Source organism: Muscardinus avellanarius (assembly GCF_963383645.1).
Source record: "Muscardinus avellanarius genome assembly, chromosome: 7".
Taxonomy (NCBI): Eukaryota; Metazoa; Chordata; class Mammalia; order Rodentia; family Gliridae; genus Muscardinus; species Muscardinus avellanarius.
The window spans coordinates 112,816,101-112,832,419 of record NC_137793.1 but is presented as its reverse complement, the minus strand read 5'-3'; the positions used below and the strand labels follow the sequence as shown (position 1 = coordinate 112,832,419).

At 48.9% G+C, this 16,319-nt stretch overlaps 1 protein-coding gene across 2 annotated transcripts; it reads left to right on the top strand.

The window, feature by feature from the left end:
• Positions 1 to 273: 273 nt before the first annotated feature.
• Positions 274 to 8,090, top strand: FASLG (Fas ligand; the record flags this gene model as incomplete). Of its 2 annotated transcripts, XM_080698381.1 has the most annotated exons (4): positions 274 to 615; positions 1,220 to 1,265; positions 5,046 to 5,102; positions 7,696 to 8,090. In XM_080698381.1, 4 exons carry the CDS (start codon positions 274 to 276, stop codon positions 8,088 to 8,090), a joined length of 840 nt encoding a protein of 279 aa, XP_080554507.1. The 2 variants fall into 2 exon arrangements, with proteins under 2 accessions (XP_080554507.1, XP_080554508.1); XM_080698382.1 differs by lacking the exons at positions 1,220 to 1,265; positions 7,696 to 8,090 and having other exon boundaries at positions 5,046 to 5,099.
• Positions 8,091 to 16,319: the final 8,229 nt, after the last annotated feature.

Sequence of the window (16,319 nt, the reverse complement as noted above, 5' to 3'; positions counted from 1 at the left end):
CGGAGCTTCGAAGTTTCATCAGAAACTTGTGGGCGGAAACTTCCAGGGGTTTTACTCCGTGCTGCTTGAGGCTTCTCAGCTTCAGATGCAGAGTGAGTGGGTGTCTCTGTGAGCAGCAGAAAGGAGAGAGAGAGGTGTTTCCTCGGCTATGGAAACTCTATAAAGAGGGCCTGGCCTCCCTTCCCCTGAGCAGTCAGCGATAGGAGCCCGTCTGTCGTGACCCTCCGGCCTCCACTGAAGCCCTTGCACGGGGCAGGCAGGAGCCCAGCTGTCATGCAGCAGCCCCTCAGCTACCCGTACCCCCAAATCTACTGGGTGGACAGCAGCGCCCCCTCTCCCTGGGCCCCTCCAGAGCCAGTCTTCCCCTGTCCGGCCTCTGTGCCCAGAAGGCCTGGTCAACGGAGACCTCCCCCTCCACCACCCCTGCCGCCGCCGCCTCTGCCCCCGCCACCACCGCCTCTGCCCCCGCCGCCACCTCTGAAGAAGAGGAGGGACCAGAGCACAGGCTTATGGCTCCTCCTGATGTTCTTTATGGTGCTGGTGGCCCTGGTGGGCTTGGGGCTGGGAATGTATCAGCTCTTCCACCTGCAGAAGGAGCTGGCAGACCTCCGCGAGGTAAGCCTGGTGTGCTGGTCGCTCGGCCCCAAACAGCACGGCTTCAGCCTGGGAGGGGCCCGCTGTGAGTCCCAGGGGCGACTGCCTTGCTTCAAAGTGACTTCCAAGGCTTTGCCCTCTCTCTTGTAGTGGATTGGTCTAGCCTGGTACTGTGCCTCACACCTATAATCCCATTACTTGGGAGGCTGAGGCAGGAGGGTTGCAGGTTGGAGGCCGGCCCTAGCAACTTAGCAGGACCCTGTTTCAAAATAAAATAGCTGAGGGTATAGCTCAGGGGTAGAATGATCCTGGGTCCATTCCTAGTACCAATTAATCAATATTTTACAAAGAAAATAAAAGGAAGAAAATCAGAAACAGACTTTTTTCCTTTCTCAGTTGAATTTGCTTAAATGGCCAAACTACATCTCCTTGGGAAGTCTAAACAATGTTAGTATTATTCCATAGCACAAAGCTGGGGACCGAGAAGCCAATTGCTTGGCCAGGGTCCAAGTTAGACAAGGATTTGAGGCATTTGAATTCTCTGGTTGGCTCATTTGGGAATTCTGTCTCCTTTGCTTCAATAAACTTCAAACGAATCATCCAACTGTTCGTTCTCCTTCCTTAGCTCAGCAGTCACAGGCATGCAGTGCCATCTTTGGAGAAGCAAATAGGTGAGTCCATCTCCAAGTCCTTAATGCGGGGCGTCATGGTGGGTGCCTTGAGCTAGGAATCCTGGCTATTCTGAATCTCTGGCCAATATGGTTTGCTGGAACTGCTTTAAACTAGTAAGTGAATTCTGTTAGTCAAAATTAGTGTAGCTAGGTATGGTGCATCAGTCAAACTAATGTGCGCTTAACTTTGGACACAGACACACAGACCAGCACAGTCACCATGGACCTTGCCCTTGTGGCTCCGGGCCACTGGCTCCTGGCCGGGCCCTTCCAGTTCCAGCACCTGTGGCCGTGGTTGGAACATCCACAGACAGAAGGAGAGGTGGGCGGACCCAGATGCTGAGGAAAGTCCTCTGTCCTCCAAATTCCTTACAAATGGTGACCCAAGAGTTAGGCCTTACCGAGTTTTATAGGACACAGCACACTTTTAAAATGTGGACAATCAGCCGGGCGTGGTGGCGCACGCTTGTAATCCCCGCGCTTGGGAGGCGGAGACAGGAGGATCGCGCAGGTTCGAAGCCAGCCGCGCTGGCGTAAGAGACCCTGTTTCAGAAATATAAAATAGGTCTGGGAGTGTAGCCCAGAGGAAGAAGGGCTTCCAGGAACCCCAGTACCACCAAAAAAAATAAAAAAATAAAAAAATAAAAAAATAAAAAAATAAAATGTGGACAATCAAGTGTTCACAGTAGTGTGGCCCTTTGGAAGTCCCAGAAAGATCTGGGGAAGACGTCAGCCATTATTCAAAGGATGGTCCAGCTTCCCCAGGGAAGATTTATGAGCTACTTTTGATAACATAAGAACGCCCTTGTGTGAGACTCGGGTCGGGAAGAAGGGGAAGATGCTGAGTGTCGAGCTCATGGAATCCCGGGGTCATTCCGGAAGCTGTGCACAGAGTTTAGGACATGCTGCATTTGTCCTAAAATGAAGATTCAGTGAAGTTTTCGATTTGGTGTGAGTTGGCAGGGATCCCAGGTGAGTTAGGTGGCACGCCCTAGTCCGCCGGCACGGAGCTGGGGCTAGAGGGAGCAGCGTGCCCTGGAGCCTTAGCTTTCTAGGACCTGCATTGGGACTCCATGAAACACCACAGCCCTGGCTCTGTGGTGGCCTTGAAATGGGAAATAGCTACAAAGCAGGCTATTCTTGCAAAGGCGAGGGGTCAATCTGATCCTTGGAAACGCGTGGAAGCCAACTGGCCACAGGACCATCTCTTACGTGGCGCTGTGCCAGGGGCAGGGACGCAGGCAGGCGGCTCCGTCCTAGACGGAAGCTCTTGTAGGGGCCGACATTAGGATACTTGGTCCCTAGCTCTGCGTCCGAGTCCCCAGATGTTAGAAAGTGGCAGAGTACACTGCAGGGCAGGAACAGCTGTTAGACAAAGGAGGATTCTAAAGTTCAGTTATCACCTTGAACATCAGTGGAACGTGACTGGTGAGACCGGTAGCTAATTACTCACTTTTCACCAACTCCGTGAAGTTATTTTGGGGTTTCAAAGTCAAATGACTTGATGAGTCAAGTCTACCTACTCCAGTAAGCAGTTATCTTATCTAGATCAACCCCAATGGACCCCAGATGTGCAAAGTAACACTGAGAAATCAAATTTGTAACTTTACTAATAAGAGATGCTTTTTTTTTCTTTCCCAGAGGTATGGGGATTGAACCCAGGGGCATTCTACCTCTGAGGCACACCCCCAGTCCTTTTTCCTTTTTTATTTTGAAACAGGGTCTTGCTAGGTTGATGAGAATCTTGGTATTGTTAAGGCTGGCCTCGAACCTGCGATCTTCCTATCTCAGCAGTACTGGGATGACAGGCGTGTGCCACCATGTCAGCTTATAGCGTCTTTTATGAGAATAATGTTATACAGCGAGGGCACAGAGATATGCAGCGCGCGGTTCTCTGCACCATTTCCTGTGAGTCTGGCCAGATGCCAGAGGAGCTGCTCAGGTGGCTTGTGGTGCAGGGATGCAGAGGGGACTGGGCTGTACCTTTCCTGTTCACTACTCTCTGCCTCCAGGTGGTTTGTCTTGAGTGGCCAGAGGGTTTATGACTGTGTAGGTCTTGTTCTCCGAGGATGGAGCCGTTTCCACGACTGGTGTTTAAGAGGCTGATTGCGAGCCTGAGATGGGCCCTTGCTGCGAATAGTTCGTGCTGTCTTACTTAGTGGGATTCGTTAGCTAAGGGGTAGATTTCTACCTTGACTAAAATATTTAAGATATAGTATTTCAGTCAGGGAAATAGTGTTTCTCTTGAGAAGGGTTGACAGTGTTAACCCCGCCAGTTTGATGTGGTAAGTTTTTACTGGTGACCTGTCCTGGGTTGGAATCTGGGCTACTTTGTGGAGCTCAACATTTATTACACAGAATTTGCTATTTATAATTTGCTTGGGGGGACTAAGACAATTTTTTTTGCAATTACCATAGAAAAGGAGTTAGAGCTGATGAGAGAGGAGAAAACAGAGGGCTCATGGGTTGCAAAGGAGAAGGAGGTCCTGATTGACCAGACGGCTCGGAAGGGTTTCCCCACCAGAGGCAATGAAGGTCTCCAGAGGAGGGACTGGGATCTGACACCCAGATGCCCTGGGGATGGCGTTCCAGGCAGAAGGCTCAGGGTGGGGAGAAGGGGCGCATCCAGGTCACAACTCCCCGACTCAAGGTAGCGTCCAGTGTGAGGGAGAGGTAGCAGGCTGCGGTCACAGGGAGGAGCCGCCGGCAGTGTAGAGGCTGCCGGGATGCGGGCGATTGTCTGGGACCTTGGGATGATTCACTGGGAGGCAGTTCATAGGATGCCGCTGGGGGAGGCCCCGGTGGCTGGGAGACCAGTGAGCAGTCTTCTCTAAGCTGTGTCCTGCAGAGTCCTTGTGGCAGCGGAGCCGGGGCTGACAGGACCCTGGATCTAGAGTCAGGGACTAAAGTTCCTGTCCCATCTTTGAGTAGCTGCGTCTCCTGGACCTGCCACACAGCTTTCAAGCTCATTTGGCTCGTAAGGCGGGACAAGAATGAACAGTGTCTACCTCAAAGGGCTGCGGAGAGCTGGTGTGGTGTACATGCCTGTAATCCTAGTACCTGGGAAGCAGAGGCAGGGGAATTGCAGGTTTGAAGCCAGCCTCAGGAACTTAAACAAGTCCACCAGGAACTTTGCAGGACTCTGTTTCAAAATAAAAAGTAAAATAGGGATGTGGGTATAGCTTGGAGGTAAAATGTCCCTGGGTTCAATCTCTAGTACTTATTACACACACACACACACACACACACACACACACACACACACACACGGGCCTGTGGTGAATTCCAAATGGAGTAACTGATACAACAGCTATTTATACATCAGTGTTGATATTAACTATGCTTTATTGCGACATTAAAATTTACACAAATGTCTTTTTTATTTTGTTTTCTTTAACAAAACAAAGTGGTTCTGGGGGTGGAACCCAGGAGCCTTCTACCTCCGGGCTAATACACCCAGACCTATTTTATATTTTATTTGGAAACAGGGTCTCACTGAGTTGCTGAGAGCCTCACTAAGTAGCTGAGGCTGGCTTCGAACCTGCGCGATCCTCCTGTCTCAGCCTCCCAGGCGCGGGGATTACAGGCACGCACCACCATCCCAGGCAAAACTCTCTATTTCTACAATAGAAACCACTGTGAGTCCCACAGTTTGAGTATACCAGAATGTTACCACTTCTGCTTTTACATTTTTTCCTCTAACATGGTAGGATTTAGAGTCCTGTCAAAGTAACAGTTGGCATCTTGTTTTAACATGCGTCTTTCACCTCTGTGTTACAGGTCACCCCAGTCCACCCCCTGAAAAAAAGGAACCAAGGCAAGTGGCCCATTTGACAGGTCAGTGCGGGGCGGGGCAGGCGCAGCTGTGAAAGCCCTGGCGCAAACTACAACTGTTGCGGGCTCCTCCCAACCTCTGCAGGAGCTGTTACTTTCCAGTGACAATATTTATTTTGTGTTGTTTTTTGTATGTTAAAGACCTTATTTTCAGACCTTTTAAAGACTTCGACTCCACTAAACAAATCTTTGCAAGTGGCACAGAAGCCAGGAGCCCGGGAGCAAAGCTCTGCTCTGGATCAGCTGGGGTTTAAGGAGGCTTTGGATAAGACCACCCTTCAAAACACCAATCTTAGTGGTTTAGATTTGGGCCTGTTTTCTAATTTCTTGCCTTTATATATGAGTTGAGTCATATGTAAAAGTCTACTTAATACAAACGAACACCCACCTTAGAGGATTTCAGAGCAGTGAAGGGCTTCCGTGAATGGGGGCGTGTCCTGATTAGGGGCACCGGGCTCTGCTCCGGACAGGTGCCGGGCTGCTGACAGGTGGCTGTCACCCTGTCCCGTCATTGTCAAGAGTGTGGGCAGCACAGACGGTTACAGCCGTGCGATGCAGGCTTTTTAGGCTGGCCTGGCCTGGTCCCGGCGTGAGGGGCCCCTGGGGGTGACGGGCTGCACAGTTACCTTGAAGCTTTTCGCAGCCCACAGCCTTGCCGTCTTCATCCTCAGCCCAGCATTATTTCAAAACATCAGCAGGCAATCAGGATAATTTCTAGCAGGGCGTGGTGGCGCACGCTTGTAATCCCAGCATTCGGGAGGCTGAGACCAGAGGATCAGGGGTTCGCGGCCAGCCTCAGCTACTTAGTGAGGCCCTCTGCAACTTAGTGAGACCTTGTTTCAAAATAAAGAATAAAAAATAGGGCAGAGGTTGTAGCTGGGAGGTCAAATGCCCCTGGGTTCCATCCTCAAACCCACACACAAAAACAAAAAAGAAAAAGAAAAGAGAATAATTTCTAGGAAAATGAAAGCTCATTTTCTTAATTACTTTTTTTTTTTTTTGGTACTGGGGCTGAACCTAGGGGCTTTTGACCTCTGAGCTACACCCCTAGACCTTTTATTTGTTATTTTTGAGCCAGGGTCTTGGTAAGCTGTGGAGGCTGTCCTCCTGTCTCAGCCTCCCACCGTGACAGTATTTGCAACCCAAGAAGACATCTTTCTAGTCGGGCCAGTCTCACGACCCTGCTCTGGACAAGTCCTGAACTGAAGCTAGGGGCCGAATTGCCTTGCGCCCATTTCAACACCCGTAGAGGATCCGTAACGGTCCAGTAGAAGCGCTCGGAGTCGAATGAGGGGCGATGTAGTCAGCGCTTCTCTGGTTTTCTGGAAGAGACTCACGCTGCTCTAAGAGTAGAAATGAACGCAACAAGGAAGACTCAGTCCCAGCACCCGTGGGCTTCCAGCTCCCGATTCCCAATATAGCGAAATGCTTTGCTGTCCATAAGGCCTGGGCACTCCCACGCTAAACCGTTAACTATCCCACAAGCAGAGGAGTGCCACAATAAGAGGTCCGTCACTGTCCTACAATCACTTAGGCAGGCTTGGGGGGTACACACCTGCAGTCCCAGTGCTTGGGAGGATGAGACAGGAGGATCACAGGTTCGAGGACAGACTCAGCCACTTAGTGAGATCCTGTCTAAAAAAAATAAAAAGTGGCTGGGCGTGGTGGCACACGCTTGTAATCCCCGCGCTTGGGAGGCAGAGACAGGAGGATCGCGCAGGTTCGAAGCCAGCCGCACTGGCTTAAGAGACCCTGCTTCCAAATAAAAAGTATAAAAATAGGTCTGGGAGTGTAGCCCAGAGGTAGAAGGGCTTCCAGGAACCCCAGTACCACCAAAAAAAAAAAAAAAGTACTGAGTTTGTGGCTTGGAGGTAGACACCCCTGGGTTCAATCACCAATGTGTGGGTGGGGGGATTACCCACTCACTGGTGTGTGTGTGTGGGGGGGTTATGTACAGAATGGAGAATGATTCCATTGGCTGGGTGAACACTTATTGAGCACCTGCTGTGTGCTAAGCCATGGGGCATGGCGCTGAATAACGCAGGCTTCTTGCATCCGAGGAGCTTGGGATCTAATAGGCCTGGCACACTGTGATACCTTCAGAACTGGAGGCAGCCATTTGATTCAGCAATGTGCGCAGTAGTGCGGCATACAGGGAGGAGGGAATTTTAGCCCAAATCGAGAGTTGAGGAATCTTCACTGTATGTAAGAAGATGGAGAGGGGGAACCTAGAATCCTCTCCAACTTTAGGATTCTTGCATTTGGCTTCCCCTTCACAGAGAGACCTCCAAGCCCAGCAGCGCTAGTACTGGTTCCACCCCAGAGAGCTAAAGTGATCTCCACAGTTTTCACTGCAGTTGATTGGAGGATTAATGTTGTCCCAATTATGCGGATGATAAGGCCGACACAAAATCTGACAAAGGGTGGAAGGGATTCAGTGATGGGTTAAGTTCTGACCCTTCCTCCAGCTCTGGATGGCCGATGTCAGTCCAGGTGAAACGTGCTTTGCAGGCAGAGCCCGTTGTTTTGCCCTGGAAGCTCAGCTTGCTGTGCGCACGGGCACTCCTTACTAGACGCTCCCTCTGGTTTCTTTCAGGTAAGACCAGCTTGAGGTCCCTCCCTCTGGAGTGGGAAGACACCTATGGAGTCGCCCTGGTGTCTGGGGTAAAGTATAAGAAGGGCGGCCTTGTGATCAACGACACTGGCCTGTACTTTGTGTATTCCAAAATCTACTTCCGGGGACATTTGTGCACCAACCAGCCCCTGAGCCACAGGGTCTACATGAGGAACGCTCGCTACCCTCGGGACCTGGTACTGATGGAGGAGAAGATGATGAACTACTGCGCCGCTGGCCAGATGTGGGCCCGCAGCAGCTACTTGGGCGCGGTGTTCAACCTCACCAGCGCTGACCAGGTCTATGTCAACGCTTCCGAGCTCTCTCTGGTCAACTGTGAGGAATCTAAGACATTTTTTGGCTTATATAAGCTCTAAGACAAACACTTTAGGATTCTCTCCGTTATGGTTGCTGGGTAGAGGCCCTGGCAGTATTGTCTTGAATGAAGGCCTTACGCCCACTTGAGCTCACGTGGGAAGACACAGACCACAAAGACCTTGTGACTCCAGGGTCCGGCAGGTCTGTGGCTCCTCGTGTCACCTAATGTCCACGCGCCGGACAGGAGGAGGAGTACGCCGGAGCACACAGAACCCTGGGCTGCCATTGGAAGAGGCAGTAGGCATGGAGAAGCAGCGGTCAGGGGTCCTGGACTTGTCTTACGTGGCCAGGAGCATCTTAGCACATCAAGAAGGACACCTTTGAGCTCACCTCTCGGGGTGGGTCTACTTGCTACCTCAGGGCAGGCTGTCATTCAGATACAGGGCTGTAACATGAATGAATAAGGGATGGCAAAGGAGGACTGGGCTTGCACGGTAAGGCCGCGAGAGGTCAGGGGCCCACCAGTGACACCTTGACCACTAGTCGCACACCCTGGGGGTGCTAACAGAGAAGCAGGAGGCATATTTTAGGGACTTGATCCATTTCCCTAAATAACATGTGTAATGTGTATTTCCAGTGCAATTGTAAGACACACACACACACACACACACACACACACACACAAAGACATATATAAAGAGAATGTGGAGATTGTGGAGTACATATGAGGAAAATCTGTGCTGTACTGGGGATGGTGGTACTGGGGATGTAATACAAGGGCATCTACCTCTGAGCTACATCCCCAGCCCTATTTTTTATTCTTTCTTTCTTTTTTTTTTTTAAACAGGGTCTCACCGAGTTGCAGAGGGCCCCACTAAGTAGCTGAGGCTGTCCGCGAACCGTGATCCTCCTGTCTCAGCCTCCCAAACGCTGGGATTACAAGTATGCGCCACCACACCCAAATATTAGTATGTTTTGAATGTGTCTTGGAAACCAACTCTGATGGTTCCCAAAAACCTTTGTCAACTGCCAATGCTCAGCCACTGAGGCTGATATCCTTTAATATAACCAATATTTATATAAATCATGTACATTTTAATGAATAGAAGACATGTAATAAAAGCTATATTTTAGAGTATAGAAAAGCATGGTAAATGTAATTTTTGGAAATCACCAAGATTTGGGTTTTTTGCTTCTTAGTTTTATTAATTAATTAATTTATTTATTTGTGGTATGGGGGATGGAACCCAGGGGCATTCTATCTCCAAGCTAAACCCCCAGCCCTATTTTTTATTCTTTATTTTGAAACAGGGTCCCACTGAGTTGCGAAGGGCCTTGCTAAGTAGCTGAGGCTGAACCGCGATCCTCTGGTCTCTGCCTCCTGAAAGCTGGGATGACAAGCGCGAGTCACCACGCCCAGCTAGGCTTCTTAGTTTTCTAACTGATGGTTTCTTCATTCATTAACAAGGATTGGTTAGGGTAAAAAGAACTGGGTGGCAAATCCTCTCATTTTGCCAGGTTCGTCTCTCACTTTCTCTATTGTCTGATACTTCTTGTTTTCCAGAGTTTCCATTACCAACATTCCTGCCAATGTAAAGCTCACCCAGCTTTGCATAGATCTGATGAGAACTCAGATCCTGAGTGCAGAGCAGTGGTATAGTGGGAAGGGCACGGTTTCTAGACTGAAATCCCTGGATTTAAGCAGGGCGCAGCGATGCGCACCTATCATCCCAGTAATTGGAGGCTGAGGCAGGAGAACGGCAGGTCTGAGGCCAGCCTCAGCATCTTGGGGAGATTCTTAGCAACCTAGCAAGAACCTGTTTCAGAACACAAAATGAAAGAGGGCCGTGGGTAAAGCTAAGAGGTAGAATGCCTCCGGATTCAGTCCCAAGGACTACAAAGACAAATCGAAACAAATTAAAACCCTAGATTTGAATCTTTGTTCTCCCACATATTAATATTATCAGACTCCGGGCAGAACGTTTAAACTTTCTCAGGAAAAACAAACAAAACAAAACGAGACCTGGCAGGTGCATAAAGTATCCGACAGTTAGACATTAAAAAAAAAAAAAGGCTACTACCCTTCCTATGGAGCCCTGTTTTCAGACACTTGGTTCTCTAAAAGCCTCTGTTCTGTGGGGTCCACCCAAATGCCTGGTTTCTTGCGTCCCCAACAGCACATACGCATGTTCAAGTGTCTCTTTTGTGAAAATACAACGCAATCCAAATGAAACCAATCACCCCGCACCCCAGCCTTTCTGTACCCTGCCTCTCCCTCCAGTTCTTCCCTTTGTCCAGGGAGATCACAGAGCAGAGCGGGCATCCCTGTGCTCTGCGGCTCCCTGTCCTTCCCAGCATGCCCTTCTCCAGGGTTCCCCCCAGGAGCCAATGCCACCCCCTGGGTCACCCTCAGCAGAGCCCACTCTCTTCTCTTACTTTATTGTTTAATCATCAGGTGTGCCCGTTTCAAGGGTATGTGACATTTGTTGGACCTTCTTTGTTTTTCTTTGTCCATGGAGCCTTCCAGGCAGTAGTACCAGAGCAAACTGAAGGACGGGAAGGGAGGGACGGCAGCCGTGCTCTCAGCTAGCAGTGATGTTGCTGCATACTCCGCTGAGTCTGGGCCTCACCAGGATGCCTGGGGATTTTCTAAAGATAGGATTATCGCGTACTATGCTTTAAGTACTGGCCCCAAAGAGGAGATATTAGCAATTCCTCTGAAATGTTGAGTTATTTTACTTGTTTTGTTTTGTTTTTGCAGGTCTGGGGATGAAACCCAGGGGCCTTAACCTCCAAACTGCACCCCCTACCCCATTTTTTAAAATTATTCTTTATTTTGAAACAGGGTCTCACTGAGTTGCGGAGGGCCTCACTAAGTAGCTAAGGCTGTCCTGGAACCGCCATCCTCTGGTCTCAGATTCCCGAATGCTGGGATTACAAGCGTGTGCCACCACGCCCAGCTGAGTTATTTTACTTTAACTTAGAACATAGGAATGTTAAAAAAAAAAAAAAAAAAAGCCGGGGCGTGGTGGCGCACGCTTGTAATCCCCGCGCTTGGGAGGCAGAGACAGGAGGATTGCCCAGGTTCAAAGTCAGCTGCGCGCGCTGGCTTAGGAGACCCTGTTTCCAAAATGAAAATGTAAAAATAGGTCTGGGAGTGTAGCCCGGAGGTAGAAGGGCTTCCAGGAACCCCAGTACCACCAAAACAAAAAGAAAGAAAAATCCCTGAACTTTTGAATGTGTTCATTGAAAACGGGATCCATGTTGCCCCTGTATGAAAGGCTAACCCCAACATAGAACACAGACGCACGCAAAAAAGTTCCTCTGAGTTCAGTAGTTTGAGGTTTTCTTTCTTTTTTCTTTTCAAACAACTAAACACACACAAACCCCATGTCTTTTGTTCGCCCCTCACAGTGGTGACTTTGTGTTCTGCGAAGTAGGTTTTGACTTACCACAGCTGAACAGGAAAAAGCTCTACTGTGGGTCTCAGGGTGACAGTGACTAAGAAGCTTTGCCCCTCAAAGCCAGAGTATACGTTCTCGTTAGTGGGGTAGCCCCGGGCCTCCTCTCATTCTCTGGTCCTTTCCTAAGAAAGCGTGGGGGCCATTTGTTACATTCTTTACACTAAGTGTCATGGTGCATGCCAGTAATCCCAGTACTTGAGAGACTGAGACTGAAGAATTGCAGGCTAGAGGCCAGCCTCAGCAACTTCATGAGAACCTCAGTAACTTAGCAAGATCCTGTTTCAAAATAAAAAATAAAAAGGGGCTGGGGCCTAGTTTGGAAGCAGAATGCTCCTGGATTCATTCCCTAGTCCCTCTTTTCCTCCCCAATTATATGTTTTAAAGAGTCTGGTAAAATCTGGTATTACTAGAGACAAGCTTTACCTTCTCACCCCCCAAGGTGATCATCCAGAGTCAGATCGAGTAGATTCTAGAAAAGGAAGATCGAAACCTCATTCCCCAAAGTCTTTGGAATAAAAAACGAGCGCTATTCAGAATTAATAAAGCCATTGATAGTATTGGGGACCTTTTTGTTGTTGTTCTGTTTTGTTTTGGCACCAGGCTTTGAACACAGGTGCATCCTACCTCTCAACTACACTCCTAGCCCTTTTTATTATTTTTATTTTGAAACAGAATCTCATTAAGTTGCTGAGGCTGGCTTTGAATCTGCAATCCTCCTGTTTCGGCCTCTCAGCTATTGGGATTACAGGTGTGCTTCGCCAGGTCGGGCTTGCTGGAAGCCTTTGTGATCCACTCAGAGGCCAACGTGCCTTAGAGATGTAGACAGCTTAGTGTGTTTCTGTCCTGACAACCCACCTGTCGGGAAGGTGGGAAGACCTCGCCTTGATGGTGTCTCACTCCCTTGTGCCCAAGCTTCCCCTTACTCAGAGACATTTCGCCACAGTTCTGGGTGCTGTATCTTCAGAAAAAGGGCAGTGCAGAAGATGCCAGTCCTTCCCTGTTTGGAGGCCCTTTCTGCCTTTAGGATTACCTTTTCTTCTGACTCTCAGATGACTTGAATCTCAATCTCACATTTTGTGGAAAGTCTTACTTTCTCTGCAGGTTTTCTGGAAATTTCAAGATGTGTTCATAGACCTACCTTTACAACAGCCTTAAGGAGAAAGGAAAACTTTGCATTCAGATTGCAACGTATGAGGTGAAAGTGGGTCCATTCACCAAACAACGCTCACCACACACCTTGGGTTGAGAAGTGATTTCAGAAATAATAGTGGGGACCTTCCTTCTCTACCCAGGCTCTCCTGCCATGCTTTCAGCAGCTGGTCACACAGCCTCTGTTTGGAAGTTCCTGCAGAGGGCCCTCACTCAGCTGCAGGGAGACCCATTTCTGCACTGGACCAGATCAGTTTTAGAAAGTCCTTTCTTAGATTTATAAATCCTCTGCACTGTAACTTCCACACACTGGCCAGACTGTTTTACTACATGACGCTGCCATCGTATTTTATTGCCTATAAAGCTCTTATGTGTTTTCAAATTCACGACGGCCTTGTAAGGTAGATGGTCACCTTCAACTGAAAACACCTGAAACACAAAAGTCATGGGTCTTGGCCAAGGTGTCATAGTTCGTAAATGGTGAGTCTGGGACTTAATCCTAGGCATCTGACCCTAAATCTTATGTTCAGGGTTTCTGTATGCAAAGAGACTTCTTAGAATAAAGGATGGCGCTCTCCACGAGCTTCACCCCGTGATTCCACAGTCACACTTTGAATTCAGCCTCACTATACCTAATAGGCATACTCTCTATTTTATATGTAACTATATAAAAACATTGCATAAATATGTGTGTGTGATATCATGCCTGCTATAGTTCAGCTGTGAACCCCAAATTCATGTTTTGGAGACTTTAATCTTCGATGTGACGGTTTGGGAAGGTGAGACCTGATGCGGTGACTGAGTCATGCGGGCAGGGTCCCTGTTACTGCTGCAGAAATGGGGCAATTACCGCAAGAGCGGGTGGTTATCAAAGCACACCTATCCCTGGCCCTTCTCTGGCACGTGCTCAGTTGCCTTCTTACATTCTGCCAAGTTATGACGCAGCACAAGAGCCCTGGTCTCTCACGTCACCACCAAGCGACATCAACTTCTTTTCTTTATAAATCACCCAGTCTGTGGTGTTCTGTGGTAGCAACAGAGAGTGGACTAAGACAGTGACCCTACAGATAGAGACTGTAGTGCTTCAGAGTGAGAGCTGCTCTTAGATTCTCTTCTTTACTTTCTTCTTGAGAATTAATACACTCTTGGTCGCTCTTGGTCTCTGTCTCTGTCTCTCTCTCTCTCTCTCTCTCTCTCTCTCTCTCTCTCTCTCCATCTGAATTGTCCCTCTGCCACCAATGGCATCCTACCCATTATAAGGTGAGAAGGAAAGACATTGAGTTTGGGGTCAGAAGCCTGGGTCTGATCCTGCGTGCACGGCTGTAAGTACCACCGACGTGTTGAGTTTGGGTCTTTTCTTCTGTAAGTTGAGAAGGGCAGTCCCGCTCTTGGGACTGTATGGGCACACTGCAAACGCCAAGCGACGGAAGCACTTTATGTTCGGGAAGATGTTCCTAAAGAGAGCGCAGTAGACTCTTCTGTTCCTCAGAATCTTTCTCAATAGCCGTTGTTAGGAAGGTTCCTACTTGCTGCTTAGTTTTCCTGTAAAGTTGATTACCCACAATCCTGCCATCCATAAAATCCCATCACCCATAAAAGTACCCAGCAGAAACAACAGATACGTTTCATTCTCTGAGGTATAAAAATAGGAGAATACTGTTTTATATTAGCAGGCTCTTAAAACTCTCTCTCAGACCTCTTATATTTTTAAATATGAAATAATACACATAAAATTAGTCAACTTGTACCAGATTCTCAGTAATTGTTAGTCAAATGTATTGAATGTATTCTGTGCTCCTTACATTTGCAACCTAAAATAACTAGCCATTTGAATGGCCTCTTGAGTTCCACCAGCAGGGATGTTTATAAGGGCTGTGTGCCTCTGTGTCCTTACACGTCAAACTTCATTATGATGTGATCACAATGCACCAATGAGCGTGTGTAAAAAATAAACAGGGTGATATTTAAACCCTCGACTGGGTCACGTAGCATTAAGCTCAGCATTACCCTTCTGTGTGGCTTGCCCCTCTGCTTAGCGCAGGGATATCTCAGGAGAGGAGAAGCACCGACGGAGCAGGAGAGGAGAAGCACCGACGGAGCCCCTCCTCCAGCGCCGCTTGCCACCGAGGGGACAGAACTTCTTGGTTCTCATGTTGAAGCCCAGGATCTCTGTGGGTGAACCACTTCAAAGACTATGTGAGTTTAAATAGAAGCACCTCGGTGTTGTCCACGTTTTTAAGTGTCCACGCATGTTAGAAACTATGTGTATGCAAGACAAGAGCCATTGCCAGCGAGACTAGAGAGTGGAGCAAGAGCCATGGACACCTCAGATGCTTCTCTGGACAAGCATGTTTTAGCTTCATTGGCTTCAGAGCGCATGCTTCATCCCGACACAACGAGAACTTGGTGCACATTTTCTGCAAAGGAGAGTTCTAGGAGTTGTCCCGTTTGGAGGAGAAGGCTGATGGAAGATTCAGGATGTTCCAAGAGGCTTGTCTCTGGCCTTAGATAAATAAGCAAAGATCCTGGACCCTCACAGCAGAGGTGAAAGTCTGCAGATGGAAGAGACCAGGAATTCCAGTAGCATAAAATGTGCTCCCCTTCCTCACCCCAGCTTCATTCACGAGAGAGAGAGAGAGAGAGAGAGAGAGAGAGAGAGAGAGAGAGAGAGAGAGAGAGAGAGAGAGAGAGAGAGAGAGAGAGAGAGAGAGAGAGAGAGAGAGAGAACCAGCTGTGCATTGGGTAGACGTGCGAAAGAGACTGGAGGTGTTAAACAGAACTCCCAGGTGTGATCTGCGGAGGAAGCTCTCTCAACCTCAGCATCCTCTTTGCATCGTTTGGGTGGGCCCTGTTCTTGTTTCTAAGAAATTCTGGAGGCCTTGGTGGGGGTCTGGGTGGAGTGGAGAAGGGAAGAGGCCATGTGGGGGACCGGGGACCGAGACAGCTTGTACTTCACAGCTCTGTTCTCGGGGTCCCTGATTGGTGACTAGGCTGGCTGATCAGCTCTTCCCACCTTTCCAAAAGAACAAAAGATCGCTCCTGTTCTAGAAGGCAGTGCCGCGTGCGTGCGTGCCTTTGTGTGCGTGCACACGTGTTGTGGGGAGAGCAGCCAAGTAGCTGGATTCGCCTTTCAAAGGAAGGTGAGCAGGCCGTGCTCTTTCCGCCTTCGAGATAAGTTTGCACATTCGGCACCCTCGTTGGGGGAAAGGTCAACTCTTAACTTAAAAACGGGGCGCCCATCACGAGGCGTATTCCTGCCTCAGTTGTCCAAGTGAGAAGCACGTGGACAGCAGTCGTAGCTCTAGGTTACTGACTCCCATTTTGCTGGAGCCACACAAAGCGCCCTCCAGGTATGTTAACTAGTCCTTGCAACAGTTCCCTAAGTCAACTATCGCTAACTCTGTTTTGTCAGTAAAAAAAAACTGATAGAGGTTCCGTAGATTTTTCAAGACCCCAGAGAAGCAGAGAGAGCATTCAAGACTGGGCCTGTCCGACCTGAGGACTCTGATTCAAATGCGACCTGATCATGCTGTCCTGTTCTAAAATCCAACACATGCTCAGACACCTACTAGGAACCAAGCATTTTCTAAAGCATAGAATGCTGAGCAAAACAATGTTCACTGCTCCTTTTATGTATTTATTGACTCGGTGCTGGGGACTGAACCCAGGGGCATC